Source organism: Haliaeetus albicilla, chromosome 11, assembly GCF_947461875.1.
Source record: "Haliaeetus albicilla chromosome 11, bHalAlb1.1, whole genome shotgun sequence".
Classification (NCBI taxonomy): Eukaryota; Metazoa; Chordata; class Aves; order Accipitriformes; family Accipitridae; genus Haliaeetus; species Haliaeetus albicilla.
The window spans coordinates 42,566,918-42,592,354 of record NC_091493.1 but is presented as its reverse complement, the minus strand read 5'-3'; the positions used below and the strand labels follow the sequence as shown (position 1 = coordinate 42,592,354).

Below are 25,437 nucleotides of genomic sequence, written 5' to 3'. Positions count from 1 at the left end.
AACCTCAATGGGGCATTATGAGTCCTTCGGAAGGCGTTATCAGTGCTCCCGGCAGTCGTAAATAAAGCTGGGGCTAAGCCAGACGGCCACAATGGCAGGGCTTGGGGGACGGAGGTGGCCGGACCTCGGTGACAGATCCTTTGCCTGCGTCAGGCACGGTCCCCTTCTCCCAGTGGGACGCTGAAAGAGGCACCAGAAAGTGCTTTGGAGACCCCAAAATGGAGATAGACCTCAGCCTTTGCCCCAAGTGTCAACAGCTCAGGCCCAAGGTGGCTCGCTGAAGTTTTTGAGCTGGTGCTAATACTATGTCTAAGCCTCTTGGAGGGAGAATTTATCCACAGGGAAGGATGGAGATGAGAGCGACCTGTTCTTAGGGCTTTTCCACAAATATTCCCCGGGTCTGGTGAGGCTCAGCTGCCTGCATGGAATTGGCTGCACCGAGTTGGGGCGGCAGTGCTGCAGGTGTAAGTCACGGCTTTGGCTAAATGGATTGGGGAGGATTTTACGGCAGTGATTGTCAGAGGAACGGTGATTTAATTGCGAGGTGTTGCTTCAGAAATGGGGGGGGAACTTCTATCGGCAGGCAGAACTGGCTGAAAATGGAGCTAAAGGAAGGGAATTTGGAAGCGAGTGCTCATTAGTGAAAACACATCTTGGGGGGACACGGCACGACCATCTGGTGGGTCACTTCCTAGGGAGTTTGGGATGTCTTTTCCCTGGATTTTGGGGAAGAGCTGCCATGGGGTTGCTGGTGAAGAATCTGTCAAGATAAACGGGAGCCTGAAACCAGAGAGGGGCTGCGCAGGCACAGGCAGAGCCAGGCAGGGATGGGCAGAGCCTGGCAGGTACGAGGCAGCACTCACCGCTTGGGAGCCATCTCTCAGGTGCCTTTGCCAAGGGAGATTTTATAGGGGACGGGATGTATTAAATGTACTTCCTCCACCAGTGACCTTTGTCTTCTTGCTGTCTTTGTAAAGCTGCGTTTCCTGGTATGGCACGCAAATGGCAAGCGGAGATAGGCGATTGTTCTGAATAAGCAGAGAACGCGGGTTTAATGTTGTCATTTCAAACAGAGGTTTGACCTCACTCCTCGGAGGTTACGTCTCTGAGGTGCGTCATCCCAATTGTGTCTTGCTTCATGCCACCTGTCCCACATCTCTGAGTCACTTTAATGTTTAAAAAATGCCAAAGGGACCTTCTGGCAGGCTCCGGTTTGCCCCCTTCCGTGTTTGCAGTTGGCGTTTTCTCATGAAGGAGACAGTTCCTGCTAACCCTGGCTGCAAAAATACGTGTGTGCGAGCAGGACTGAGCACGGTAACAGCCCTTGGTTGTAAAAACACCCACTCGCTGCCATCCACGGGTGCCAGACGGGGTGACCCGGCTCCATGGCTGCACAAGGGCTGGCCCACGTCTGCTGCTGGGCAGGAGTCGCGCCATCCTCCCCAATGAAGCAGGCTCTTGTTCGGTTTCGCTTCGCGTCAAAAGGGCAGGTTGCTCATGCCTGACCCCGCAGTGTAGCGGCAGGCGAGTTCATGCTCTGCAGCCTGACTCCTCTGAGATTAGCACGCCTTGGGGGGGGCCGGGAGCTGAGGGTTTTATATAGTTAACCCCCCCCAGAGATCGTTAACACAGTGGTGATGCAGGTAGGTGAATGGAGCAGTGGAGCCTGCCAGGCGTGTTCCATCCCCTCCGGGTTGCAGGAGATGCTGTGACGCTCTCCCCCCTGGACCGATGCTCTCCCCTCCTGGGGTCTCGGGGGAGGTGATGGGGCTGTGGGAAGGGTTTCTGCATCTCACAGTATTTATTTCAACAGGAGGAAGCTGCTACCGCTTTCCAAATAGCATAACAGGGCTCGTCATAGTGAAACTGCAGAGCCATAACCATACCGGGTAGCGAGCAGTGCTGAAACAGATGTTCCTGCTGCTGTCAAGCAGATGCCCTCAAACGCTTCCCTTTCCTGTCGCATCCCACCTCCCGTGGCGGGTGCCGCAGGACCTGTCCTCCCGGTTGGGCAGGAAGCTCTTTTCGAGGGTGATAAAACCACATTTCTATTTAGAGAAACTGCTGCCTCCCCGCTGTGGCTCTGAGTAGGGCTCGGTGAGCACGGCTAGTTCAGAAATCTCCTAGGTGATGTTTGGGTGAAGGGTGAAGGTGACGTTCCCAGCGCGGCTGTAATTCACAACGGCGGCTCAGCCAGAGGTGCCGATGTGCAGGGTTGGGTACAGCCGAGGGAGGGGGGTGAATTCCCAGTGGACCCTCTCCCCCCCCCACCCCAACCAGGGTGCCTTCAAGTGTGGGTGACAGTGACAGGCACCGCCTGCTCGCAGTGCCGATCTCGTTTCCTTGTGCTCAGCTGATAAGCTGGATGTGCTCTCTAGTTAATGGAAGCAGTAAATCCACTCAACATTGCTCTGGCCTCTCCGAAGGAGCTCTTATCGCTCCCGTTTCTGAGCAAGCAAAACTACCAGCATGGAGCTGCTCAGCAAAACCACTTTCCTGTCCAATTCCCATCACCCTCGGCCCGGGAGAAGGGAGCTGCAGCCATTTGCTGGGCGATAACGGCCCCGAACAAAGCTGCCTGTCGGAGCGGCACCATGTCCAGGCAGGAAAAAAAAAAACCACAAAGGCTCTGTGCACTTGAGCTGACTCCCCGAGCAGGGGGCAGGAGAAACATCATCAGTTCTGCACCTCGTTTCACTCTTTGCAGGGGGCCTTCCTGTGAAGTGGGGTGAAACCATAAAGTATGTGTAGTTTTGGAGAATAAGGAGAAAGCGGTGGGTTTGTCCTTTCTGTCAAGGTGTCTTCTTTTTTTCCCTCTGAATTAGCAGAGTATTAAAATCCGGTAGACACTTAAATTTCTTAATGGCTGGCAGCCGGGAAAACAGCTTTCCGAATTCCTGCACCCACAGCCTCGAGAGCAGTTGCTCGGAAGCAATTCATGGTGAAGGCAGTTGTAAGGACGTGGGAGCCGCTCTCCTCTCCATTACTGCCTGTTCTCTTCCCGCCTGCTTTCGGGGATGAGGAGGCACTCCTGGAGAGCTCTGCCCTCTGAGGATGTCCTTGCACTTGAGGCTCCAATCTCTTCCCTTTTCCATAGGGAGAGATAGCGGGAGTGGGGGAGGATGGCCTTGAGACCAGGGCAGGCGCTGGGAGAGCACATTCCTGCCCTGCCACCAGTGTCTGTGGTCCCGGGAGCATTTTTCACCCTCTTCCAGCTCCCACTGCAGAGCAGGAACGGGTTCTGTGTAGGATCCAGGTGCATTCGAGCCCCTGCGTGCCATCCCCCGGTGCCCACTGTTTAGATATCAGGGTGATTAACTTGGTACAGCATTAACTTGCTTATTTAACCACGTCGGTAAATATCTGTCTTTTAATTCCTTGCAGAGACTTCCTTCCCCGAGGCTCTGGAATTGTCACTCGGCGGCCTCTCATCCTGCAGCTTATCTTCTCCAAGACAGGTATGGTTTGGGCAGGAGAAGCTGCCCAGTTCCCCCATCAGAAGAGGGAGAGGGTGGTTGAAACCCTTGGCTGGCAGACGCGTATGAATATTTCAGTAATGGTTCTGGTTCGTTGGAGTGTTCCACAAACAAGATTTTCACTGCTGGGGAGCACGCCTGCTCTTGGGGATGAAAGCCACCCTGGAAGTGGCAAACGACAGAGGAGTTTTCTGCAATTTGGCACTGATGCTGGCATTTCGGCGTACATCTAGTTGAGAGCATGCACTGGCAGCGTGGATTGTGTTCAGGCTCGTTTTGAACACATGCTGCCCTTGACACTGCAAAGTCGGGGTCTGTTCCACAGGAGGCTTTTCTAGCAGATTGTGATGATCCTTTCTTCCCCAGAATATGTTAAATCCCGAGTCAGACTGCAGTGTGTTTATCAAATAGTATGTCAGCCCTCTTTAGCTGCATTGTGCTGGCACAGGGGAGGGCAGGGGTATCTGTGAGGCTGCAGGGGAGAGGGGAGCAGAGCACAGGTTGAAGCAGCAACACATTTAAGTCCATCCTTCTGCTCCCCTCCAGCAGAAAATTACTGTTTCCCTTCAGGTGTCACTATCCTGATGATAAGGGGGACTTTGTCCATGCACAAGCATTCAAAATGCGGGTGGTTGCTAATAAAAGTGTGCCCGTAATAAAAGCTGCTTCCCCATCACCCTGTGACTCAGTTCCGCTTCGCACCCTGGTACAGAGGAGTTGCGAAATTAGCCTCTGCCCTGGTTCACCTGCCTCCACGCACAGTGAGGAACACTGAGGAGCTGAACATAGGGCATGAGGACAGCTTGTTTTCCCATCCAGGCACACTTTGAAAGCATTGGCCGGCCCGATCTTCGGGGATATTTCTCCTATTGCCTTTCCCTAAATGAAAGAGGCGGTCCTCTTCCCAAAAAGTGTGGGTTTGGGTCAATCCTGGCAGAGCTGGAGTGGTCTGCAGAGCCATGCTCCGCAGCCTCCTTTTGCCTTTATTTGGGTGACCTGTTTATCAAGTAATTAGTCGTTTCTGGTACTCAGAACACGTAAGGAGATTGCAAAGTGTCAGTCGTGGCCTTCAGATGATAAGGTGTCATCAGGCGCTGGAACTGGTAGGAGTGGAAGGGCAAGGGTAGGGCTGGTATTTCCCTTCACCCCACTTGTGGGTTGTTGGAGGGAGGAAGTGAGTTGCACCATCTCTCTCCCTGGGGCAAGTTGTGGCCCCAAATCTATTAAGGTCTTTTTTCGAGGGGCAGATTCAGAGCTGTTGCAAGGAGCCAGGGAGTCATTATCCCGGTGACTGTAGGGAAATGCTGTCTCTCTTCCCTCTCACCTCTGCTCAGCTTCCCCACTCCCCTCAAAGCTTTTTGAGCACTAAAAGGTTGCAAAACCCTTTCAGAAAATCTCAGATACCTGAAGGTGACTCCACAGAGGCCCAGAAAAAGCAGCTGCTTTTCTGTTCCCAGGCATCTTCCCCACGCAGGAGCCAGGATTGAGTTAATGTTTGTCTCCTGGCACAGGTTCCTTGGGCTTAGAAGGGAGAGACAAGAGTTGCTGGGGTCAGAGTCAGGCCCCTTGCTGGACTGCAGCTCGGCTGGAGTTATTGGCTGCAGGGGCAGAGTGAAATGGAGTGGTAAATCTGGAAAGCAAATGAGTAAATAAAACGGAGCTTGTGGCACAGGTAGAGGGAAGCTGCGCTTCCTTCTTGGCAAGGGGCTGCCGGAGCAGGGAAGCACTGCTGGTCCTTCCTTGCCGGATGGTGCAAAGAAGATATCCCGTATCTCCAGCAGTGGCGTGCCTCCCCGCAGCCGGCCGCAGCCCTTTTGCCAGCATGAGGGTGCTGCCGGTGCTGGGGGGGGGGTTGCTGTCCTGCCTCCCAGGCACACCAGAGCATCTTGGCAGCCAAAGACTCAGAGCGTTCTTCAGCGTTAGGAGTCTGGGCAATAAAACATTTAAAAGCAATCAGCGGGGACTGAAAGGCAAACAGGCCTGGGTGAAAACAAACACGGCCATTCTGATGTTGAGGTTCGCTAAGCTGGAGCCAGCATCGGCTGCCTGCCAGCATCTCACCCAAGGGCAGTTTCTTTTTTGGCAAAGGGAAGTGTAACTCTAAGTCCACATCAAAGCAGCTGCTGCCAGCGCAGAGGCAGCAGGCAGAGTGTCAGGGTGCTCAGCCTGAGCCGGCTGGCTGCCATCGTCCCGGTCTTTCCTCCTCAGCCAGAGGAAGCGGCTAGGCCAAGTTTATTTGGGGCTGCTGCCAGTCAGGAGGCTGAAGACAGCCAGGTTAATCCCTGGGCAGGTTCTTGGTGCCTCTCTGGGGCACTGATTCTGCCTGGCTGCTCAGTGTCACACCAAAGCGCCTGGCTGGTTCTGCTTTGCAATGTAGAAATGTCTCTAAACTGATTGAATCTCGGTGTGCATCCTGTGCTGGGCTCGAGATGGCCAAGTTGTCTTTCTTTTTGTTTTTTTATGTCTTCCAGAATATGCTGAGTTTTTGCACTGCAAATCCAAAAAATTCACAGATTTTGATGAGGTGCGGCAAGAGATCGAAGCGGAAACTGACAGGGTGACAGGAACGAACAAAGGCATTTCTCCCGTCCCCATCAACCTCCGCGTCTACTCGCCGCACGGTGAGTGAGCTGCTTCTCTGCCCCAGGCCTCTGTGTGTTAAAACACTGCGAAAGAAGAAAAGCTGGCATTTACATACACAGTGGCTGTGGGGTTTAGCCCAGCCTGTGTCCTAAGACCAAATGCTGGCTGCTGTGTGTGTCTGGCTGATCTTATACTGGCCTGGGGGTTGATGGGGGCTGCCTGGCCCACCCCCTGAGCAAATATAGCAGTAACTCTTCCTTCAGAGGGGCTTTTAAAGCTCGCAGAGGGGTGGATCTGTCAGCAGATCTGAAGAGATCCAGCTGCAAGACCGACAGCTCCCAGCGCCAGGCCCTTGTCCCCAAACGCGGCTGGTCTCTGTCCTTTCAGTGTTGAACCTGACTCTGATCGACCTCCCGGGTATCACCAAAGTGCCGGTGGGGGACCAACCGCAGGACATCGAGTACCAGATCAAAGATATGATCCTGCAGTTCATCAGCAGGGAGAGCAGCTTGATCCTCGCTGTCACACCAGCAAACATGGATCTGGCCAACTCGGACGCGCTCAAGATGGCAAAAGAAGTTGATCCTCAAGGTAAGAGGGACGTGTCCTCCTGCCTGTCTCTGCCCACGTCACTGCTTCAGACCCTGGATCGGCCCAGGTGCGGAATGATAAAGCCTTCAGCAGCTGTTGCGGCAGAGTCTTAGCAATCAGTTGCCCAATTTTTGGTACCAGCAGGGTGTCTCATCCCTCCTCCTCTCACAGAGGACTTTCCGTCCTCTGACAGTTGAGAAGGGGCCAGCGGTTCCACTCCTTGCTGATGAGTCCACGTTTGCTTTGGTTACGCACCCGCGTGCCTGCTTTTGACACGTTCTGTGAAATGCGATTGATCAATTGCTCGTTTGTGAGGTTAATCGATTGCTCGTTTGTGTGGCCGCTTCAGGCTTGCGGACGATTGGAGTCATCACCAAGCTGGATCTGATGGATGAAGGCACAGATGCCAGAGATGTACTGGAGAACAAGCTGCTTCCTTTACGAAGAGGTATAACGAACCACGAAGGTTTTACATCCCCCCCATGACCTGTCTCCACCTTCGTCTTTTACGTGGAGAGAGTGGCATTTCAAAATGAGTCGAGGGGCAGCTCCTGTGCTCTCCAGTGTCCGCTGGGGAGCCCCGGCCCTTCGTGCTCTGAGAGAAGTGGCTGTGGATGGCGATACGGAGCCGTATGGCCCTGCTCGGACAACTTTCAGCTGGGTCTGTCCATAGCAAGAACCAATGTGTCCTTTTGCAGGCTACATTGGCGTCGTTAACCGAAGCCAGAAGGACATCGATGGTAAGAAGGACATCAGGGCAGCACTAGCAGCCGAGCGGAAATTCTTCCTTTCTCACCCAGCTTACCGGCACATGGCCGACCGGATGGGCACCCCACATTTGCAGAAAGTCCTTAACCAGGTAGGCTTGGTTCCCTTCCCAAGTGTTTTGCAGTGCTGGTGTTTATCTCTGGTGGAAAGGAGATGTTCTGGCAGCCGGTCTGGTGCAGAGGAGGGTGTCTCAGTTGTCTCAATTCTTTTGCAGCAACTGACGAACCACATTCGGGAGACGCTGCCTTCGCTGCGCAGCAAACTTCAGAGTCAGCTGCTCTCCCTGGAGAAGGAGGTTGAGGAGTACAAAAACTTCCGCCCCGATGACCCCACGCGAAAAACCAAAGCTTTGTTACAGTAGGTTTCTGTCGCTCAGTGCTGTGTTCCCGGTGCCTCACCTGGCAGAGGAGATTCACCTCTCCCAGCCAGAAACATTGCTGGCACAGAAATAAATTCACTCTGCTCTTCCTGTGAGGCTCATTTGTCTCAGCCGGTGGCTTCTTCAAGGAAGAGCCCGGAATAGCCCTGTTGTTGGGAGCAAGTGGTGCTGGCGGATGGCTCTGCCAACTCCAACGGTGCTAAGCTGGCACCTGGGAGAGATTCTGTGTCCTCCGGCGCTTGTCTGGCAGGCTGCTGGGAAGGACAAGGAAAGCCTGTCCGAGAAATGCCTGCTGAGCATCTCTGCAGGCAAGAATTAGCATCTCGTGCTTGCTGTGCTCTGTGTACATGACCTGCCTGTCCTAAAGCAAACAGGTTGGTCTTGGGATTAGAAAGCACGACTTGCGTCCGTCCTTGACCTGCCCACGAGCTCTTTAGACTACAGCAAAAGGGAGATTTTTGCTTCTGCAACTCCAGCAGAGGGAATTGGGAGAACTTCTACACAGCCCTGACTAGCTGAAGCAGGGCTGGTGGGGTGGTGCTGGCTGTAGGAGGTGGTCTGGGTGTCTGTCCATCCGTTGCACTCAACTGGCGCCCATTTAATCCTGTTGCTTCTTCACAGAATGGTCCAGCAGTTCGGTGTGGACTTTGAGAAGCGAATCGAAGGTTCAGGAGACCAGGTGGACACACTTGAACTCTCCGGGGGTGCCAGAATCAATCGCATTTTCCACGAGAGATTTCCTTTTGAGCTAGTGAAGGTAAAGCTGGCCTGGGGAGCGCGTGTGCTGCATAGATAGCAAGGTCTCAAGATTTGAGATAAGTAAACCAGAGAGAGTGAGCCAGTCTGGCCAGGATAGGGAGCAGCCTCTGAACATGCCTGTGAAGTCCTCAAGGGCTGAGGATGATCTTGCTTCAGGCGGGCATCTGCCTCTTGCAATGGTGCAACAGAAGGGCTGCAGCGGGAGCCCGCTTGCAAGCCCACGTGATTGCTGGAAGTTGCTTGCTGTAAAAATCGTAACTGTGGACTTCCTCCTTATTCAGATGGAGTTTGATGAGAAGGACTTGAGGCGAGAAATAAGCTATGCAATTAAAAACATCCACGGTGTGAGGCAAGTATCAGAGTGGCGCGGTCGCGGATCCTGTTCTCCTTAGAGTAGATCAGTAAGCCTGGGCTGCGGGGTGTGTGTGATCGGAGCTTTCCTGCCGAGGGAGAGGTGATACCAATGGCTGTCAGCTCATCGTCCGGTGTCTTGAGGAGACCAGCGCTTGCTGAAAATGAACGTTCCTCACCTTTTCGAGGGAACTGAAGGGGTAACTCGGCCAGCCTGTGTGTCCCTCCAGCGTAGCGTGCCACCTTGCTTAGCAGAGTCAGGCTTGCCCCACTCCCCTACCACCCTGGAGAACCCAGGAGAGGCTGCAACACAGACACTGAGCTGAAAAATTTCCCCTTGCGCCTTCAGTTTAGCTGCTAAAATAACCTTTATCTTTCCTTTTACGTTCCCTTAAGCAGGGGAAGAAATGACCTTGAGGGAAAGGTAGGGAATGGGAGTTAAACCTTCTCACTAAGAGGGATCCAGGTCCCAGCTGTAGGTGCCTGCGCTGGGGACGAGTTGCCTTGTTGGGGAGTGACGCGTCTTTCCTGGACTCTGCTCGGCCCATCCAGCACAGACCTAACGGGGCAATTAAGGACCCCAAAGAGGAATGGCATTAAATGCAAGTCCTCTTCTTGGCAGGCCTGCTCTTCTTTGGCCTGGTGCTGTGATGGGAAAAGAGAAATGTAGAGTTTCTTCTCTTTGCTTTAACGCTCTCCCCAGGAGTCACTTGACCTGTTCGTGGTGTATCCCTTTTTCCTAAACACCACCAAAAAGGTTAATTCCCATTTCCTTGCAGTGTTGATGCACTTGGGCTCTCGCTCCCTTTCAGGGGAGGGAAGTAGCACCCTAATTCGAGGTGCTGGAGGGGTTGGAGGGTGCTGCCACGAGGTGGGGGGGGCGGAGGTGCCAGCACCCTGTCCCCTCTGAGGGGTTGTGGCAGCCCCAACAGCGGGGGGAAAAAGCGGGGTTCAGCCATGCCGTGGATCCAGGACCAGGGCCGCCCCAGCTCACGGCGCTGGGGAGGGAATTGCTCTCCAGGACGCAGCTGATCACCTCCAAACCTGATGACCCATTTTGTTTTTTTCTCTGCCATGTCTCTGCCCTCTCGCCCCACCTGCGGATTCCTGTAGGACGGGGCTCTTCACCCCAGACTTGGCATTCGAGGCCATTGTGAAAAAGCAGGTGGTGAAGCTGAAAGAGCCTTGTCTGAAGTGTGTCGACCTCGTTATTCAGGAGTTAATCAATACAGTTAGACAGTGTACCAGTAAGGTATTGAACTGGCTGGAGGCAATCCAGCCCCTTCCTACCAGTGGGATGGGGAAGCAGAAGCGATGCTCTAACCTGCCTGCCTTGCCTGGTTTCCCCTCCAAAAAAACCCCAAAAATCTGGGAGCTCCCTAAGCAAATTGGATATTTCTGAGCTTTGACTCGTGTCTCCTAACTTGGAGTCCTCCCTGTTGTCTTCGGCTGGGGGGGATTGGCCGGTCCTTGATGCCAAGGACAGATCACCCAGGACATCACCCAGCGCTTTGAGTGCCGGCGGCGTCCCTGAGCCTCCCAGGCATCCCGACGGACAGGATCGGGATTTCTGGGGATGCTCGACAAGACGCTTGGCTTCCCATATCCGTCACCCTCCTGGGGGCAGCACGGCTCTCGCAGTGAGGGGCTCTCCAGGGCCCTGACTGCGGCAGCGGCAGGTTAGAGGGGTGCTGCCGAGGCTTTGTTCCCGGTAGGAGCCAGGCAGGTGGGCAGGCTGCTCTTGGATACTGGTACCTCTCTTAGCACGTGTCTTCTCAAGCTGCACTTTAAACTGCTGCTTCGCTGCACTCTGGGAATCCCGGGAACGTGGAAACAAAAGCCAGGGACAGCGGTTCCAGCAAACGGTCTGGTGGCATGCCTGTAAATTGTGCAGTTCAACGTCTGCGATTAATAAGCTGCTTGATAACAAGCACATTTACATTTCAAAAGGTTCCCCCCATCCCAGTTGTCTTTTTTCTGTGAAAGTGTTAATTACCCTGAAGCTGTGCCCTGGATAAACGGGCCGTTTCCATATTTAATAACCGGCTTCTCAGGGTGACTCTTTTGGTTTTTTAACCTTGTTCTGGTGGCACCAAAAGATATGCCTTAAACTGAAAAGAGGGCAGGAAAAACAGCTCCCCTCTCCTTCCAATGCTTGTGTTATTTTAAAAAAATTAATAAATTTAGCTACGTACAGGCGAGAACATGAAAGTATCCGCGGTGTTTGCTACCCAGAGTGCTTTTGTGGAGCGGAACAGTTTAAATGCTGACCTGGTTCTGTAAGTGGTAGGATTGGTGGGGGTTTGTTGGTGGATCAGTTCTCCTCCGCTGTCTTTCGTTTCCAGCGTGGTTGACTGTGATCTGGGTAACGTGAAGAAGCCAGTGCTTCCTGCTGAAATTCCTTCCACCTCAAATAGGCTCTAACCCCAAAGCCAAGTTGAAATTCAGTGTTTTCCTAGAGCTGGGTCTTAGTAATCCAGTCTAGAGAGAAGCCAGGAGCCTCTCCAGGGTTTTTCCTGCGCTCAGGCAGCACTGCCCTCCCGTACACGTAGAGGCAAGGCACCCCCTGGTCAGTAAAACAGCCCCTGAAGCCGCAGGGAGTTTGGGGTCTGGGGCTGAGCCTGCCCATGCTGCCTGTGAGACGCAGGGGAGCTGAGAGGGGACCGATCACCCCAACAGCTCTGAGGGACCTGAAGGAATTTCTCAGGCAGGCGCTGCAGCTTTTTCCTTTGCACGTTACTAACCTTAATTTAAAAAAAAAAAAAAATCTCATTTTTCTTTTTTTTTCTGTCTTTGTTGCTATTTTTCCCGCCCCCTGCACTCCACTTGGTGTTTCGCTCTTGCTCTCTGCATGATGCAGGACGGGGCTCTTCACGCCCGACATGGCCTTTGAAGCCATAGTGAAAAAACAGATTGTAAAGCTTAAAGAGCCCAGTTTGAAGTGTGTTGATCTGGTGGTCTCAGAGCTGGCCACGGTCATTAAAAAGTGTGCCGAAAAGGTAATGGGTCTTAATTCATCCCTTTTTGTCTAATCTGAACATCTGGAATATATTTGCTCCCAGGACCCAGCCGACCAAAGTGAGTTCAGCCGCAAGGTTGTCACTAATTTTGGGGGATGCCGTGTCCTTCTGACACCTGAACGCCTGTTGGAAATGCCGGCAAATATAGACGTAGCATTAACTTGGCTTCGTGGCACGGGTCCTGCCGAGACATATTGCACAGGTGTTTGCTCACCCCCGTAACAGCAAAGGCTAAAAACGCTCCTTGCATTGCTGAGATCCCACCTCCTTTGCCTTGCTTAGCCGTAGCTCACGCTTCGTGCCATGAAAACCCGGATCTGCTTGGCCGTGGGGTTCGAGGGCGGGAAGAAAAAAATCTGGATTCGTGTGTTTGGCATTGCTTCGAAGGCCCCCGGGAAGGGGATTCTGCTGATCTTGTCGGATTTAGTGAAGAGAATCAAGTCTGTCGCTTTTTCTGCCCCTGAGCCCCAGTTGTGTCCTCCTGACAGAACTGGGGCTCAGTCCCCTCTGTCCTCCATCCCCTTTGTGAGCGTCTTCTGTTGCTGGCTTTCTGCAGTGAGCGCTGGAGGCTGCCACAGTCCCATCAGCAGCGGTTTTTCCCTGGCCTTCTCCCTTTCTTTTCAGCTTGGTTCCTACCCCAGGTTACGAGAGGAGACGGAGAGGATCGTTACCACTCACATCAGGGAACGGGAAGGCAAAACGAAGGACCAGGTGAGCTCACGCGATCTTCGTCTTGGCTAGAGAGCAGGGAGAAAGCCCAGCTGCTGGGTGCGAGGACAAAGCAAGCCCTGGCCCTGTTCCGCCGCAGCCGGTGCTTGGAGCGACCACTTGGCATCTCCCCACTCGTGATCCCAAAGCTCCCTCTCGCGGCAGCGATGCAGCGTGCTGCAGCTCTGTCATCTCCTGGGTGGTCACCGATGTCCCTGAGCGCAAACGTGGGGCTCCGTGGCAGCTCTGCCTGAGCAGTGCGGGAGCTGCGGGTGTTCAGCCCTCCCTTGTGGGACTCCTAATGTGTAAACCTCCTTCCAGATTCTCCTGCTGATTGACATTGAACTCTCTTACATCAACACTAACCACGAAGACTTCATTGGATTTGCCAAGTAAGTAATTTACTGGTGGGATGGGTCCTCAAACTCTTTTTATAAATGAGGTTCACGGTCCTGCCCCCAGTTTGCAGAGGAGGCGTGTGGGTTACGTTACCCTTTCAGGGTCACCGACGTGAAAACCGGTGGAGGAGTCTCCCACGTCCCAACTTAATTCACCAAATCAGCACCTTTAGCACCCGAGTTCTCAGATTTGGGGTATGGGATCTCTGCTTCTCTGCTTGCCACCTGGCTAGTGTTTGAGGGCCTGGAGATCTGAGCTGCCCCACATCATTCCTCTGCCTCTGCATTTGTTAATGCTGCTCATTAGGGCAGAGAGCGTGAAAAGCTGGAGTTGGATTGTTGAGCCTCAGACAGATGAACTGCTTAGGGCCCACTCACAGGAGCGCTTACGATGAATTAAGGTAATTAAGGCTGTTGCTGCCCTTCAGCAGAGACGAGGGAATTTTTCGTGCTCCCTGGGCGCACTAAGGGAAGGTGAAATGACTCTCGTCCTGTCCCAGTGGAGCTGTCAGGACTGGAGCAGAAATGTCTCCCCATCCTTTGAGTTTGTCCCTCGTAAACCTCTGGCAACGCAGGCGAGGCCAGGACCAGGAGCGGGGCTCTCCTGTTAGTCTCTCTTCCCTCAACTTTGGCTTTTGGCCAGAGGATGGCTAGCATTTTCCATCTGCGCAGCCCCAAAGTGGGTGATAACTTTTCGGAAGCGCCCAGAGGTCCGGCTCAGGTGTCCCCGCACAGAAAGAGCAGAGGCGAGCGGCTCTGCCCAGAGCTTGTCACCGTCCTCACCAGCCAGAGCCCACACCACCTCCTCCTCTTTAAATTCACAGTCTTCCTCTTGTTTTCTTTTCCCCCCTGCTTTTTTTATGTCTCTGCTTTTCACCTTCATTCACAGTTCCTTCCTCTTCTCCTAATCTCTCCTGTTTTTCCTTTGAACCATCATCTCACTCTTTCCTCCGGACTCCTCTGAAACTCTCCCACTCCCCAGCTGTTACACTGAGCAGCACATGACGACAGGGTGGGTACCCGCTCAAACAGCATGTCCTGGAGTGGCTGGGGCAGCCCCGCTTGCACCTTCCCCTCCCCGCAGCCTGGAGGGATGTTTGATGAGAGCTGGAGAGGCTTTTCCTCCAAGCTCAGCTTTTGGATTTGCGCTTGCAGTGGAGCTCAGCCACGGGAGAGCTTCCCGCTCCCATCCAGGATGTCACGACACTTGGGCTGGCGCAGACAGGGCGCCTGGCTCGCCTTGTGTCCCAAGGGTTTAGGGAGGAACTGTGAGGATCGGGGCAGGCAGAGAGCGATCTCCCAAATTCCCCCAGCCGGCAGGTTAGGGATGCCCTGGGCCAGAGGGACGGTGGCTGCTGCAAATGCGGTCCCGCAGTCACCTTCCCCAGGGAAAGGACCCTGTTTGTGCTTGTAAACTGCTGCTCCATGGGGTGTCCTGGCATTATTCTAACTGTTTTCATGGATTTTGTTCCTGCTCCTGACTAACGGTTACGTCCCGCACCTCGCCCCTCATCTCTTTGGTTGCTCAGGAGAGACAGGTAGCTTTCCCTCTGGTGCAGGTATGCTCTTTTCCAACCTGGGGGGGGCAACTAGGAGGCTGCAGGTGTTTCTGGAGACGAGTCCTTCTGGTTATCGGCCTTGCGGTGGTAGGGGTGCATCGGCTCGGCTGGGTTCACGGACAGAAGTCCCTTTTGAATCAGCAACTGCTGCTTGGTGTTTCCTCTCCTACAAGTTACCACCTTGCCCCTCTGGAACAGGCAGACTTGTAAATGCCTGGAGATAAGGACTGTAAGGAAGGAGATAAAGCTGTCCTGGTTGGAAAGCCCCGTCCCCCTCTGCTGTCCTGTGTACGTTCAGTCCTGGGCAAAACTCTGGAAGGGGCTCCTCTGTCTGCATTGCAGCGTGCTGGCAGCACGGAGTCTGGGTGGTCTTGGTTGAATTTTACATGACGGGCTTCGCCTTTGGACTCAGCTCTTCCTTACAGCATTCCGGGTGGGAAGCGTGTCGTGGCTGCGTGGGCTCTGAGCGCTTGTTGCTTTGCTTTGCCTTCCCTGCCTAAAGCTGCTCTTTTTCTTCTTTCAGCGCGCAGCAAAGGAACACTCAGACAAACAAGAAAAGAGCCATCCCAAATCAGGTATGGCCGCCGGCTCCCCGGTCCTCCCTCGTCGCGTGGGGCAGTGGTAGCTCTCCAGGATATCCCGCTCCAGCAGTGATCAGAGCAACCCGGAGCTGCGTTTCGCAGCTCTGAAAGCGGGATTCGAGTTGATCCACAGACTCCTTCCTGGGGGGATATTTGACACTGGGGTTGGAGATGGGAAAGACGGAGCTCTGGCTCACGGAGCGGGAGCGTTTGCTCCGCAGGAGCTCATCTAAAAGCAGCAGGAGTCGGGACAAGCTGGGTGGCACGTGCTGCTGGAGGAGCCCCGTGCTCTGACATGGGGCAGGGTCTGGTCTAACTTGCCCGGTCCTGCCCCCGTTGATCCAGACTAGCCCTCTGGGGTGGTGGGCAGAGGGAATGGGGACCAAACGGAGCACAGGGAGGTGCCCGGCAGCCGTGTCCGCCTCCGTTCTGTCTCATCATGCAGCCTCCCGCTTCCGAGAGGGTGTTTGCTATATCCGGTGTGCATGACTGAGAGCAGCACTGGAAGTGCCCCCTTGCATGGTGTTAGGTCTTGCAGTACCTAATGCAGACATTGCCTCTTGTTGGAAAGAATGTAATGAAATATTAACACTGTAAAATTATAATTAATAGCATGTAACTGTTTTTCTTTTGCTGTTTTTCTGCTTTTTCCTACCATTTTTGTGCTTCCTGCTTTCTTCTCCCTTCCATCACTTTGTTTTTCTTCACTGTTCTGTCTCCTTGTCCTGCTTTTTTTTTCCCCCCCTTAATTTTGCACACCTAAAGGGTGAGATACTGGTAAGTACCCACATAGTGTGATAGTGCTGGTAGACGACACCCAGTGATGGACGTGGCCCTGCCAGAAAGACCTTCCAAACCCAAAATGACGCCACTCGCTTCCCAGAATTGAGTATGCTGTTGGCAGAGGAAGGACAGGATTCCCGGAGGCGAGCAACTGGGCTCTGTGAGCTTAGTCTAGAGGCAGAAATTCAGTCTGTCCCCTTTGTCCCCACACCTGGGCTCTTCCCGTGGCTGAAAGAAAAGGGCTCGGGGCTGATCCCTGCCTGTGCCATGATCACCGGGCTGTCAGTGCTGCCTGGCATCTGCCTGCACTTGCTGGGAACAGGTATAGGGAGAGGCGGATACTGGGATTCAGGGTGTGAGTACTGGTTTTGCTGGCCCTTGAGAAGCAAGAAGCCAAAATCTTCGGGTTTTAGCACAGAGCTGCCTGCTGTCATGATGGGACGTGGTTCCCGTCGAGTGGTGGTAAGGGCTGGAGAGAAGCTGGCCCTGAGGCAGGAGAGTCCCTCTGCCCACGTTTTGGGCACACACAGCGGGTAGGAATTTGCCCCCCTTTTCTCTGGGACCCCCAGCTCCATGGGGCTGGAGGTGTGTTATCTCCCCCCAGCTGCCTTTTTTTTGGGGCTTGAGGTTGGATCCCAGCCTCGGGCTTGCTGCCAGCTGATTTAACAATGCTGGCCGCAGCACAGCATGCTGCATGGCTGGCACAGAAATCCAGCAAGAAGCCCTCTTCTTCTGAGGTGCCTCAGCTCCCAGATGTTAGCAACTGGCGGAGGCAAACTTTGGGTGACTGTCAGCTGCTTCGAGCCTCATTATTCAGCCAACAGGGAGCTTTCCCTCAAGCGTACTCACTTCTGGGGAGGCGGAGGGCAGCATTTCCTCCGAATGGAAAAGAGTTTCCCCATCTGTGGTCGAGCAATCCCCTCTAGGGGCGGTGGGGTGGGTGGGGGGGTCCTGACCCCACTGCTCCAGGCTTGGAGCTGAGCATCGTGCTGGCGGTCCAAGAAAATGGAAGTGTCTGAGAGGGAAGTAATCTCCAAACCACCAGTTTGGGCTTTACAGGCTTGAGGACCGTGGCTTAGGTGTTGCCTTGGTTCCTCAGGGGCAGCCTCAGCACCTGAATGTCTCCCTCGGGAAGGAAGCTGGGAAAATAATTTGGCTCCTACCGCTGGGGATGGGTGCTGGCTGATGGATGAAGCCAGAAGGTTGGAGTTGGCTGCAGGTGAAGTTCCCCAGAGTCGGCCACCTCTCATCAGCCACACAGTCCCATGAAAAAGCAGCTGCAGCTTAGGCGCTGGATGCTTTCTTATCTCAAAAATGGATTTTATGAGGCTGCTGTAATAACCCGGTTACAGTGGAGGGATGTGGTGAGACAGCAGCCCTGCCACAGCACAGGCAGCACCCATCCTGCTCTTCCCAGGAAGGTTTGTACTTTCTGCTCAGTGAAACCCCGTGACTTACTGACCACATCTGCAGCTCCAACAGTCTGTGAGGGTCCCGTGCCCATTTCCCATCTCTTCCAACTGTTCAGACACTTCCATTTTCTTTTAGCACTGTCCAGATGTTGCTGCAAAAACAAAGGAACCCCCCCCCAAGGGCCCGTCTCTTGCCTCCCACACAATGATTTCTGTGCAGGGCCGCTCTCCCATCACTGGCTGTGCGGACGTGATCGTGCTGGGTGACGGGAAGGTGGAGATCTGACAACTAAGGATTCGAGGTGCCAGGCCGGTGCCAGGCTGCTTCTGATTCAGAGCCGGGCAGACCTCCGAGAGCTCTGGAACTCTTCTGCTGGGGGAGCTTGCCTGGCTTACAAGCCCTAAAACCATTGGTGCTCTCACCAATATCAGTTGGTCTTAAAGGAACTTTCTTCTGGGCTCTCTGCTGTGTGGCTCAGTGCCAGGCACTGTGGCGCAGCCTTCCTCTCTCCTCCTCCTCCTCCTCGTCCTTCTCCCCCTCCTCCTCAACCTGCATTTGGGGATAGAGGAGGAGGTGTCCTGAGTCCTCCCTTGAGCCAGCACATAGCTGGGGTGTCTCTGGCTCTGCAGAGTGCCCTCCCCTCTTCTACCCTTTAGCAAAAGAAATCAAATCTTGGCTTTTCTCTAACACTTCAGCTCCCTCTATGCTACAGCCTTGGATCTCTCCCAGCCCCATGCCCTAAAAGCAGATTTGCTGTTCCTTATAGTCCCCTCCAAAACTGTCCCAGCACCTGCCAGAGCCTCTAACCCTGCTCACAGGACTTGCTTTGCTGCTGAACCTTTTCCCTCTGCCCTTTCCTTGGCCCTGATCCCCTCAACTGCTCCATCTCCCCGGTCCTGTCTCTGTTCCTTTAAAACCAGACTCGGTTCAAATTTGGAGATTGTTTTTAAATGCAAATCGGGGTCTCAAACATGCCAGAGCGAATCAGAAGGTGAAATCTTTAATCTGACAGCCTCTGCTGTCTTAATTTCAGGGCTCCTTCCTTCCCCTCACCAGAAAAATCTGTATGAGTTAAGTTTTAGCTCTAGCTGCCTGCGCCTACCGGCGCACCGAGCTTTGCCCGTGCCTAACACAGTGGATTTTGTCGTGGCTTTTACGTTGGCAGCCACCTGAGCAGTCTGAAAACGAGAGTGGCCCGAGCCCCATCCCTTGGTGCATTCCCCTAGCAGCACACGGAAGAGCCTCGGCACAGAAGGGCTGGCGCTGGCTCTGTTTTACAGGCTTAATCCTGATGTTGAGATTAAAGCCCTGCCTTGGGTCTCGGGTGCAGCTGCTCAGAGCTGGTTCCCATACATGCCATAACAAACTCTGCATCTCGCTCGTGTCTAACTCTTCTCTGCTTAACCGCAAGGGTTGTTCGTTCTCCCTCCCATCCATGCTTCGGACTGACTTGAATCAACCCCCCCCAGATGCATTTTCCCCACGTCTGCCCATTACTAACCCGTGTGGTGGTACTAACCTCTGTGAAGCGCTGGGGTAGAAAAGCCGTGGTCCCGGGGCACTGGCTTTGCCGAGCTGCCACTGAATCCCTCCTGCCGCCGGCCTCCCGGTGCTGGATGCTCAGCGCAGGGCACCTAAAGCATCCCAGAACACAGGATACGGCTCGCATACTGGGAAGATGCGTGTGGGTGCCAGGCTGCTGAACGGGGGGGTTTGTGTGCTGTACTACCTCCCAGCTTGGCTGGGCTCTCCTTTAGGGTTCCTACAGGAGCAGGCGCTTGTTGGGAAGCTCTCCTGCAGTTTTTTAGGTCTCTAGCAGTGGCCAGCATTGCCATTTGCGAGGCAGCTCCTGCCCTGGGGAGGTCTGACCCTCCACCTCCGGGTGCCCTCGCTGCCTCCAGAGCAGAGTCCCAGCTGGATGGGTTGACACAGCAGAAGCAGACGGGTTCGGGGACTCTCTGTTCCCCCTCTTTACCTGGGAGCGGGTCATTTGCAGGCAAACCGGCATCTGGAAGCATAGCGTGGTCCTGCCATGCAGCTCATGGGGCGGCCGGCGTAGCAGCTCCGCAGTAAAACCGTGGGGGTGATGGTGAGAAGAATGCCGCTCCCCTGCAGCCCTTGGTAGGGAGAGAGACTCACAGCTTGGTCTAAAGGCTTCTGCCACACCCCTGGGGTCTGTGCCGAGCCGCGGTGACCTTCCTCTCCGTACAATAGCTCCCAGAACAATGGAGGAACCCTGCCGGGCAGAGCATAATCTTGCCTGCAGTTGAAAAGCTTAGAAAACTCCCGGCCTGTCCCAAAGATGGTGGTTGTGCTGCTGGTGAAGTCAATCTGCTGCCCCTTTCGTGGGAGGCCGGCGGGAGCACCTGGGCAGGGTCTAATCCTCTGCTCAGCCGAGCAGCGTGCTCACTCGTCCCAGTCCAGTCCTGGCTTGTCTGGACTCAAGGCTAGGAGCGATTCCAGCTTCCAGCCCATCTCCGTTGCCTGTTCTCGCAACTGCGAGGGGTTTGTGGTAATTCATGATGTTTTCCAGCCGGCACAGGTGTCCTGGTGGGGCTCTGCTGTCGCCGAGGTGCATCCAGTGAAGGTGGAGTTGTTCCCCAAGGGCTGTTGTCTTGGGGAAGCCGTTACAGGCACAGGAATGCTCCTTGGCATCAGCAGGATGGTGCCTCTCTAGCTCTGACAGTGCCGAGACAGGCGTGGGATAGTCTAGCGAGGGCTCTGCTGTCCTGTCCGGTAGGTGCTGGGACCAGCTACACCATTGTGCAAGCTTCCTTGCCACTGGCGCTGGGAGAGAACACAAGTGCCGTGATGGAGATAGTGGTCAGCCGTTAGCTCCCCGGGCTGATATAGGACAGGGAATGCTGCCGCCTGCTTCAGACAGTGTGGTCCTTGTGCATTGTGTTGTGAAAAACTGCTGCTTGCAACGTCAGGCTTCGGCAATCTCGCTTCAGCGTGCTGCTGCCCCAATTGCCGGCAGCTGCTGCTACGTGTTTGCATGCGAGGTCTATCTGTGGGGCTGCGAGCTCGGCAAAACCTGCCGGCTAGTCCTGCCTGCAAGGAGGCAGAGGAGCTATCCTGGGGGGAGGCTGCTTTGGGGTAGGGGTCAATGCACAAGAGGGGGAGTGGGTTTGGGTGAGAAACACAGGATTCCTCGGTTATAATGAGGCTGAGGGCTGCCGTGGCCGCCCTCAGCGAGGGCACGTTGCTCACAGAGACCCTGAGCAGAACAGGGATGGGGAGAGCTGCTCCGGTAGTTGCTGGACTGGGTAAGTTGGTTGCTCCTGGGAACGTGCCCCAGCTGATGGGGCTCCATTAGTCTCTGCAGACCTTTTCTGGTGTTGCTCGCAGGTGGCATGACGACGGCTTTGAAACGGCTGGGATGGAGGCTGAGGTCTCTTTTTACGGGGCTCCTGGCACTGCTGCGCTGCGTGCTGACCTTTGGGAAGGACCGGCACCAGCACCCCTGTGCGGGACACCCCAAAACAGCCCTCGGCAGAGACCGTAATGCCCCCGGGCAGCTCCGGTCCTCTCTTAAACCCAAGACACGCTCTGAATTCCTGTCTTGTCCCTTTGAGGTGCTGGACCTTTTGCTCTCCATCACCTCTCCTGTCTGGGCTGCTGCTGGCTGACCAGGTGGCACCAGTGGCCATGGGGAATTAATGTGGAGTTGGGTTTAGATCTGTTGGTGCTGCAGCATCTTACTGTGAGCGTGGGCAGGGGCTCACTGCTTTTCTCATCCAGCTTTGGGAGCTAGAAGAGCTCCAGACGTCCCCCCCACGTGCTGCTAGCTTACCTATAAGATGGGGTCTCAGTTTCTGTCTGGTTGAGGGTCTTTTGCTGAGGCTAGGGCTTTCTGTGAAGGGTCTAGGTGGGCTTTCGAGCTCAGGAGCACTTTTCCTTGCTCTCCATCTGGGGAACTCCCCTGGAGACTCCACAGTAGCCTGTAACCTCTTCTTCCTTCCTCCCCTCCGCTCCCCACCACCACTCCTCTGTCTCCAGGTGATCCGCAGGGGCTGGCTGACCATCAACAACATCAGCATCATGAAGGGAGGCTCCAAGGAATACTGGTTTGTGCTGACGGCCGAGTCGTTGTCCTGGTACAAGGACGAGGAGGTATGTGCGAGCGGGGAAGAACGGGTTTTGAGGGGAGGCTCTGTGATTCACGGGCCTGGGGTGAGAAGGTCCTCGGGCTGGGAATGAGAATTAGCGCCCGGGACTAATTAGCATTGTCCATCTCCTGGCATGCAGGAGCGTGGGTCTCCTCTGGAGGGTGCCCTGCGGACACCACACAGCCCCAGCCAGCAAATTCCATGTCTCCAGACACTCCCCCAGACCTCGGGATTGTGTAAACAAAGATAAACTGGGAGACATTGGCAAGCGGAGGTCCTACGGGATCCAGCTGCCCGGCCCTGGCCGAGCCTGTGGGGTGGCCACGCTGTGCAGGCATCCCCTGTGCCCTGCCTCCTTCAGGGGAGGTTTTCTTTGTCCCCAATGGTGTTGTTGCAAGACCTCCAAGAAGGATCGGGGACCTCCATTTACCTCCCTGCCCCATCCCGGCCCCCTAACCCAGGGCAGCCAGTTCCCGGTTTGACCGTCTCAGCAAAGCAAAGCCAGAGGAGCCATGCAGGTGGTCAGGAGGGGAAACCATGTCCATTCTGGCCCTAGGGAAAGAAAAAACACCAGCGCTGTGCAGGGCTTGGCTGCGGGTAAAGGAAAACTTAGTCTTTGACCCCATGGGACCATTGGTGCATTGTCACCAAGCCCCGAACCCCCTCCTTGGCTGTTCTCCATGGGGTTGCTGCGCTGCTCTTACATCACGCGTCATCCCAAAGCTGCCTTCGGGCAGGAGGTGCCGATGGGGTTAATATCCCCACACTACGATTGAGCTGCGAAAAGATCTTGGAAGCTGTAGGGAAATGGGAAACGGGATCGGGGTGGGCAGGAGATGGCTGCAGCCTGTGCCGCCCTCCCAGCAAAGAACGCTGAGGCATCTCCGCTGCCTGAAGCCTGGGCAGCCCTGCCTGTGGCGGGCAGGAGGTGGGGTACACGTGGGGGGCATTGCACGCTGTCCTGACCGGCCTGTGCGGTGCCCAGCCACCCTCCGGCCACCAATCCCCCTCCAGAGCCACCCCCGGGAGCGTGGGGAGACCAGGGGCATGGGGAGGGAACCCGATTCTCTCCGCTTCTGGGGTTTCTCTGTGCCAGGACCCCACAGGTCCCTTCTTGTTCCTCACCGGGTGTCTGGGAAGGGACCGCTGCTGTTCCCGGACCTGTTTGCCCATGTCAGGGGATCTGGTGCCCCAGCCCTCGGGCTGGACATCCCGCTCCCCGGCGTACTGGGGCGGCCAGGGTGTTGGTAGCTCACCCCTGCCTGGAAACAGCATTTCACCCCTCAAACCCAAAGCGATTTCTTTGGGCTCAACCCTCCCAGGAACGGGACGGCGGCAAGACCGGCATCTCCTGCCCGCTTCTTGTCCGAGCTGCCGGGGCCGGCATGAGCGCCGGAGCCAGCATCTCCTCCATGGCACCGTGGTCTCGGCCATGCTACTTTCATATTTCAGATTTTCCAGCATTTCCGCCCCCACAGTCTGAAAATCGGCCTGTGATCTCGCCTTTCCCCTTACGTCACCAGCCTCCTGGCCAGATGCTGTGGGGTGGGGGGGCTGGCTTGCAGGGTGTTTTGGGGGGATGCAAGGGGTTCGGTGTGGCTGCTGCCTCGCCAGAGCCCAGCACGCGGGTCAGAAAAAGGAGACGTGAACACAACTTTTATTTCCCGGGAGCTGCTCAGCAGCTGGACATCAGGCATGAGAGCAAAGCCTGGGCTTCTTTTGTTCATCCTTCATCTTCCGAGTGAGCTGCAAAGGTGAACGTCTCTCCCGAACCGTGGAGTCAGATTTTAACCTCTCTTCCCCGGCCACCCCCCCGCCCAGCCCCCTTTTTAAATCTGCCTCCTAAAAGAGAAGGAAACATGTTGAGCTGATAAACCTCCCTCCGGCGTGCTTTCCCCCCCTCTCAGAGCCCGCCGGTGCTCCCCCGGTTTCCTGCGCAGAGGCCTCTCGGGGGGTACGTCTGGCCCCTCCGTGGCGGGTAATGAGAACCAGCCGGCTCGGGATGAATGAGGCTCTGTCTTCTGCAAGCCCAGCTCTCCCTGCCCCCCTACCCCTGCTCCCCCCACCAAGCCCCCGCCGTTAAAAAATGAACCGCCAAGAGCTGCTAAGCCGGCACCCAGCACCCTGGGGTTTTGGGGGGATGCAGCCCACCCTCTCGCCTCCCCATTGCAAGGGGGGGAAGCGTGGGGAGCACTGCCCGGCCGGGCTCCCCCCGCTTCGTCTCTGCCCTCCCGCTTGTGCCGCCGAGGCAAAAAAACCCAAAACCCCAAAACCACGCCGCCTCCACGAGTCAGAGCAAAAATCTCCCCAAAAAGGGCCGAATCCGGGCTCGCTTCCCCCCCCCCCGCCCTTACCTTGCGGCTGCTGGGGTGCTGCTGGGGTGCTGCTCGGCCAAACCCGATCTAACCAATGTGCAGACTACTGTACAACTTTAAACCCTCCTGAACAGGTAGTCTGAACACTGGGCAGGCTGGGCTGGAGTCTCCGGCTTCCCACGGCATCCACGGGGGCGGTTTTTATTTTTAATTTTTTCCCCCTCCCGGGTTTTGTTTTTTTTTTTTTAATAAGGAGAGAAGCCCGATGGGCGAAAGGAAACTGCTTTGTCTCTCTTCTGACGTGGCAAAGTCCTTGCAACTGAATCCAGTCTGGAAAAAAGTTGTGGGTTTTTCAGGAAATCATGAGGAGGAGTGTGGGGCGGCGGTGGAAGGGGGGCGGGGGGGGGAAGTCTTTGGGTTCGTGGCCTCTCTACAAAGGCGAACGTCACTTTTTGGGACCGTGTGCGCAGCATCTGGAGACAAAGTGGAGCTGGAGCTGTTCTAAACAATTCCAGATGTGGCGTTTCGGCAGTGACTCGGCTGGGTGGCCCCTCGGCGGGGCTGGAGAGCAGCCTCTTAAATCAGCAGCCGACTTCGTGCCAGACTGCGAGGCCCCGGTTCCTTCCAACCATCCCCTCCGGCAGGGACGGGCACTGGGGGGGAAATTCCTGGGGCCCCTCGGAGGCAGCAGGGTGGGCTCCGATGGAGCCGGCCCCATCCCGTGCCAAGGGAGGGCAGCTACAGCACAGGCAGGGCTGCCAGCGGGCAGCATCCTGGAGCTGCCTGCCGACCTGGAGGGACCGAATCCCTTTCTCCAGTGGTTTCTTTGGTGCTGCCGGATGCATCCTTGGAAAGGCAGGGAAGCCAGGTAGCCAGAGCAGCACCAAAAGGGATTTGTGGTCTGTTCTTGTGCCAGAGCGCTGCCGATTCGAGGGGCAGGCTCCTGGGGAGGGCAGATTGCTCCGTCTCAGGTAAAGCTCTTGGCTTTGGTCAGGGAATCGCGTGCTGTGGGCTGAGCTGAAAAGTGTGTCTTGGTGGACCTTCTCTGGTGTGAGCTTGAGGAAATCGCTGCCCCTCCGTCGCAGGAGTTCTGATCTCCGCTGTGTTTCTAGGGGTTGGGTTTTCGTTCTACTCAGGATGGCTAATCAGCATTAGCGAAGCGCTGCTGTGCTCACTCGCTCTCATCTCTCCCTTCCTCTTGTCCCCTCTTCCAGGAGAAGGAGAAGAAATACATGTTGCCTTTGGATAATTTGAAAATCAGGGACGTGGAGAAGGGATTTATGTCTAACAAGCACGTCTTTGCCATCTTCAACACAGAGCAAAGGTAAGGGCTGTGAGCAGGAGCCTCCTGAAATCCCTTCACTCTCTGGGTATCGCACCAGGCTCAAAACGCTGCCGAACACGCTCCACGGTTGACGGGCTGATGGTTTTGCCCTCCCTCAGTCATTGCTGGTCCAAACCCAGGCCGTGCATCCGGCTTCCCCGTCCGTTCGGTGTCGCGCTCCAAGGCAGGAGCATCTGTGATCTGGTGGGGGAGGATTTCTTCAGAGGAAGCAGAAGCTTGCCAATATTTATATACACATTCTGGAGGGATTTCGGGCTTCTTCGGGCATCCTGGTGTTGAGGGCTTGAGGTGCTGGA

The 25,437-nt window shown here is 55.3% G+C and overlaps 1 protein-coding gene across 12 annotated transcripts in view; it reads left to right on the top strand.

Annotated features, from left to right (window-relative positions):
- DNM2 (dynamin 2) overlaps window positions 1-25,437 on the top strand; it is a 37,117-nt gene that overhangs the window by 4,725 nt on the left and 6,955 nt on the right. For 2 of the 12 annotated variants that reach the window (XM_069797451.1, XM_069797450.1), the window contains exons 2-17: window positions 3,385-3,458; window positions 5,948-6,097; window positions 6,447-6,650; window positions 7,000-7,098; window positions 7,349-7,509; window positions 7,633-7,775; window positions 8,419-8,554; window positions 8,838-8,905; window positions 10,021-10,159; window positions 12,552-12,638; window positions 12,957-13,027; window positions 14,016-14,045; window positions 15,116-15,167; window positions 15,939-15,950; window positions 21,372-21,485; window positions 25,011-25,120. In XM_069797451.1, the coding sequence (XP_069653552.1) occupies window positions 3,385-3,458; window positions 5,948-6,097; window positions 6,447-6,650; window positions 7,000-7,098; window positions 7,349-7,509; window positions 7,633-7,775; window positions 8,419-8,554; window positions 8,838-8,905; window positions 10,021-10,159; window positions 12,552-12,638; window positions 12,957-13,027; window positions 14,016-14,045; window positions 15,116-15,167; window positions 15,939-15,950; window positions 21,372-21,485; window positions 25,011-25,120 (1,650 nt within the window). Of the gene's footprint in view, window positions 1-3,384; window positions 3,459-5,947; window positions 6,098-6,446; window positions 6,651-6,999; window positions 7,099-7,348; window positions 7,510-7,632; window positions 7,776-8,418; window positions 8,555-8,837; window positions 8,906-10,020; window positions 10,160-11,767; window positions 11,907-12,551; window positions 12,639-12,956; window positions 13,028-14,015; window positions 14,046-15,115; window positions 15,168-15,938; window positions 15,951-21,371; window positions 21,486-25,010; window positions 25,121-25,437 lie in introns of all 12 variants that reach the window. The other 10 variants (XM_069797461.1, XM_069797452.1, XM_069797457.1 and 7 more) reach the window with 6 other exon arrangements.